The sequence below is a fragment of the Malurus melanocephalus genome, unplaced genomic scaffold (assembly GCF_030028575.1).
Source record: "Malurus melanocephalus ecotype Western Australia unplaced genomic scaffold, MMel_1.1 scaffold_42, whole genome shotgun sequence".
NCBI classification, from domain to species: Eukaryota; Metazoa; Chordata; class Aves; order Passeriformes; family Maluridae; genus Malurus; species Malurus melanocephalus.
Window position 1 is genome coordinate 531823 of NW_026623274.1, and position 4270 is coordinate 536092.

The 4270-nt window shown below is 51.2% G+C and overlaps 1 protein-coding gene across 2 annotated transcripts in view; it reads right to left on the reverse strand.

Annotated features, from left to right (window-relative positions):
• PTPN4 (protein tyrosine phosphatase non-receptor type 4) overlaps nt 1-3169 on the reverse strand; it is a 103298-nt gene extending 100129 nt beyond the window's left edge. Inside the window, exon 1 of one of the 2 annotated variants that reach the window (XM_057364761.1) lies at nt 3043-3168. In XM_057364761.1, the coding sequence (XP_057220744.1) occupies nt 3043-3055 (13 nt within the window). In that variant the 5' untranslated portion in view covers nt 3056-3168. Of the gene's footprint in view, nt 1-3042 lie in introns of both variants that reach the window. The other variant, XM_057364762.1, reaches the window with a different exon arrangement.
• Between the last annotated feature and the right edge of the window lie 1101 nt (nt 3170-4270).

A 4270-nucleotide genomic window follows, 5' to 3' on the forward strand; every position in this document is an offset into this window, starting at 1 on the left:
AAAAAAAAAAAAAAAAAAAAAAAAAAAAAGCACAGTCAACCATCTGCTGAAAGATTCTCTTGTTTGACCATTGTATAATTGGTGCGAATGCAAGTGAGGTGACACAGAAACAGGATGTGAAGGCATGGGATTCATATGATCTTGTACAAAATTTAAACCCAAACTGGGGGAGGGGAAGAATAAGGCACAATCATGATGAATCAGAGAATCAAACTACTGGTAGTAAGAAGAGCCAAGAAGACAAACCACAGAAATGTGCTATTTATCAGTTTAAGGAAAAYAGTACAACAYTGACTCCGACAACAAAAAAAACCATGCACATGCCTACTGTTTGTTTTAATTAAAGTCTTGAATAGCTGAAAAGTTAAAACAGAATATTCAATCCACTATAATTTTCAGAAGACATTCACCCATCRTATTTACTACATCTGAAGTCTAAACTGCCCCAAGCAAGCTATTCCATCTTCATTTCCCACATACRGGCGAGCTTATGGCTGACCCATGCTGGCTATCTTCCACTCCAGCGTAACTTCCACTCAGTTCTCCAGAACACGCTTGCAGAGTGCACATCCCACTTTCTATATGTGCACATAAACCAATGCACAAAACTTCCATCTACAGTCATCAAAATACTCATAAAATAACCACCATAAACAAYGACACAGTGAAATGGAACCCCCAGATGCTGCTCAAGACCTTTCAGCAATGTTGTTACAATATGAAAGCAATCTTTTAAAAGTCCCTTTATCCCCAGTAATCATGTCACACACTATTGTATTAGGCTGCTGCTCTGGGCACCAGCCCTGGAGCTCTGTGTGCCCAGAARCCCCTATGACATCACACAAACACAGCCAAACATTCACACACAGCAAATGMCCATGACAAACACAGGCCTAACGTCTACTGAATCAAAACCAGTRTCTGAGCTCAAGTTCCTGCAGTCACTTCTGTGTACGTGGATCCTTCTGCCCAAACTGGGGTCACTGCAGRATCTGAGCCAAAATAACATACCCTGAGTATTAACTTATCATATATTTCAAATATGTTAATGGCAGTGACATGTAAATAGTACTACATGAACTCTGCTCATTAGCAGTGAGCTCATCCACTCCACAGAGCCATTAGCATTACTTCTAAGATTACAGGAATTTGGTTTTTATTCATGCTTTACAAAAATAATTGCTAATATAAATTAATTGTCACAGAAAAACTGGCTGAACTTTGCTGCTGCTATAGTGTAAGTGTACCCAACCCTGACAGTATTTTTAGCAACGGTGTTCAATCAATACTGCTATGTACAACTTAAATTAGACATTAAGAGGACAAGAGAATCGTAAAGCATGCAACAAACAATACATTTAATGGACAATTTTGCTGAGCARGAAGCAAACATCRAACTAAACTCTAAATAGGTAAATCTGATTCCAAACAAATTGAACTGCAAACACAAGGAAAACATAGCAGAAGGTAAAAAATTAATACATTTCTGCTTGTGACGAAAATGCATTTGTGTTTCAATGTTTAATCTGACTTTAAGAAACTACAACTAAAAACACACACATCATCTAAAAATACAAAGAAGCTGTAATGACACCAAAATTATAGCAAAAAAAATCAGACCAACAGTTACATTTCTGCCTTTATAAAGTAAAAACTTGCCTGGGAAATACTGACACACGTGTATGTATTTGTAAGCTTATCATCAAGAATCATATTTTATCATATTTAGCATATTTACATGGTGCAAGCCAGAGTCATGCCAATATGTAAAAACAACTTTTTAGGTCAGTGAAGCAAGAAATCCATTGTCAAGAAAATGGCATCCATAAGATTACAATACTGAATATATTATGTTCAAGCAATGAACTGGAAAACTTTCCTACAACATACATATCTAATAAAAATTGGGTTTACCAATTCTAATGTAACTCATTCCTGTATTCCTGCAACGCACATTTACAATGTGATGAGCTCACAAATGTCTGCATGCGTGTGAACACGTCGGTGGTTCCCAACATTACGGAGCACKTATTTGCCAAAACAAGCAGGCAAACGTGCACTCACAAAATCCCCTCACCACTAACTCTGAGTTTAGCTCATGGCAAGAGAAATGCCCCGTGGGTGAGCAAATGTATGTGCATACTGCAGTCTAACAATTATTCTTCAGCTGAGAGCCATTAGCACTTCTGTAATACACACATTTTTCCTATCTCACAATTAAAAAAATTGCAACAGCTTGGCCACACTGAAGTCCTGGGTGTAAATAGCAGCATGAAGTTCATTCACGTGTATTTTACATCTGAACGATGCATATCCTTTGAGCAGACCAGAGGTGGGAACGTTTCACGTACACTGGCAGCTATCTAGTTCTAGCTACTAGCTCTTGGAGATTTTTGAAAGGAAAAAGACCTTATTCCTCTTCCAGCCGGTGCTGCAACAGCATGCACGAGTCAACCCATCACCAGGTACACGGAAAGCCTCTGTCGCATATAGACAGYGCGATTATACAAGCCTTCTGCTCGAGGGAGACACTAAAAATGTACCAGAGGAATGCAACGACAGCACTCAAACCTATTTTCCCTGCCCATAACCAGGGCAACGCGCACATGTGCCTAGAAAGCACAGGATCGCAAAGTTTTATATTAAACACGCTAAAATAAAAAYCCGTTTCAGGCGTTCGGCAGAGTTCACCGCATTTTAGAGACCCCGACGTACCCCCGCAGCTCGGTCCCYTCGAGGCTGTTTTCGAGCCCTCTCCCCCTCCAGCCCTACACAGCCCCCACACCCCCTTCTCCAGAGGGGAGCCGGCTCTCCTGGTTTTTTCGGAGGGGGGAAGCGAAGGGAACAGCGCACACACACGCTCCCCCCCCCCACCCCCCACCAAAAGGGCTCTGGGCAGAGCCGCTCTCCGCCCGCGGCGACCTGAGCGCGAAGTTGCGGGAGGGGGAGCGGAGCGGGGGGGGTCACAGCACAGAGACGCGGCTCGCAGCACCCCTCGTCCCCCCGGCCCGGAGCCCCGAGCGCGCCAGCGGCCGCCTTTACCTTCATGTAACATCCGCGTCCTGGTTCCAGATGGAGCGGGGAGCGCGGAGGGAAGAGGCGCGGGGGCTGCGCGCTCGCGCCGCTGCCGCCCCGCGCGACCCCCAACCCGCCTCCGCGGGCGCGCGCACGGGCACGCGCGTCGCAGGCGCTCGGGCACGCGGAGCGCCCGCACCCCCCGCGGGATCGGGATCGGGATCGACACCGGGTGCGGAGGCGCCGCTCGCCGCCCCCCCTCAGTCTTCCCGCAGCGCCCGCCCGAGCCGCAGCCTCGGGAGCAGCGACAGCAGCCGCCCCGCGCCCCGTCGCAGCGGCGAGCGCCGCATCGTATTGCGGCGGCTGGGCCGAGGGAGCGGGGGAGGGGGGGGTGGGTAGAGCTGGGGGAGAAGGGGACGGGGGAGCCCCGGGGGGAAGGCGGAGGACACCCCCACCCTCCGGCCTCTCCTTCCCCCCTCTCCTCACAGCGACCGACCGGAGGGCCGCGCGGGACGGGGCTGTCCCTCACGGGGCGCGGCGCTGCCTCACACGGACCGGCGGCTGCCCCGCGCGCAGCCCCGGCCGGCAGGCAAAGGGGACCAGGGAAAGGTGGAGCGGCGGGGCGCTGCGGAGGCGCCTTCCCTGCYGGCGAGCGATCGAGCGCCCGTGGGGGAGGAGGAGGGAGGACCTGCAGCCTCCTCCCCTCATCGCCGCCCTCCCGCCCGCCTCACGCGGAGCAGCATAGCAACCAACATGGCGGCTGCGCAGTCACCCGGCGGCGGGCGGGAGGCGGCCCCAGAGAGCTCGCGAGAGCCGGGAGGGCGGGCGCCATGCTTTCCTTGCTATTGGTCCTGTGGTGTGTCCGTAAAAGTGAAGGGGCAGCACCGAGAGTGCAGCTGGCGGTTTGATTGCCTGGACCTGCCATGGTTGAGGCGGCGGTGAGCATGGATTGGCCAGCCGTGCCGTCAYTCGCCCTGCAGCGGTGTGTGAGGCGGGCGGCCCGCAGCTGCGGTCCCTGCCTTTGCCTGATTGCCGCTGCTCTCCCTCGGCCTTTCCCTCGCCCGTGGGACGGAGTCTTGCTGAGGGAGGCTCTGCCCGTGGGAGCTGCAGGCTGCTCTTCTGACCTCYTCCTTTCGGAGGGAGAAAATGAGCCACAGAGGAGCAGTGGGGGTGTCTTAATGTCGTAACCCTCGGTCACATGTCCACCCGGCCTCACCCTGCCAATGTCCCAGAGGGTCATTGCTGCGTGTAGATC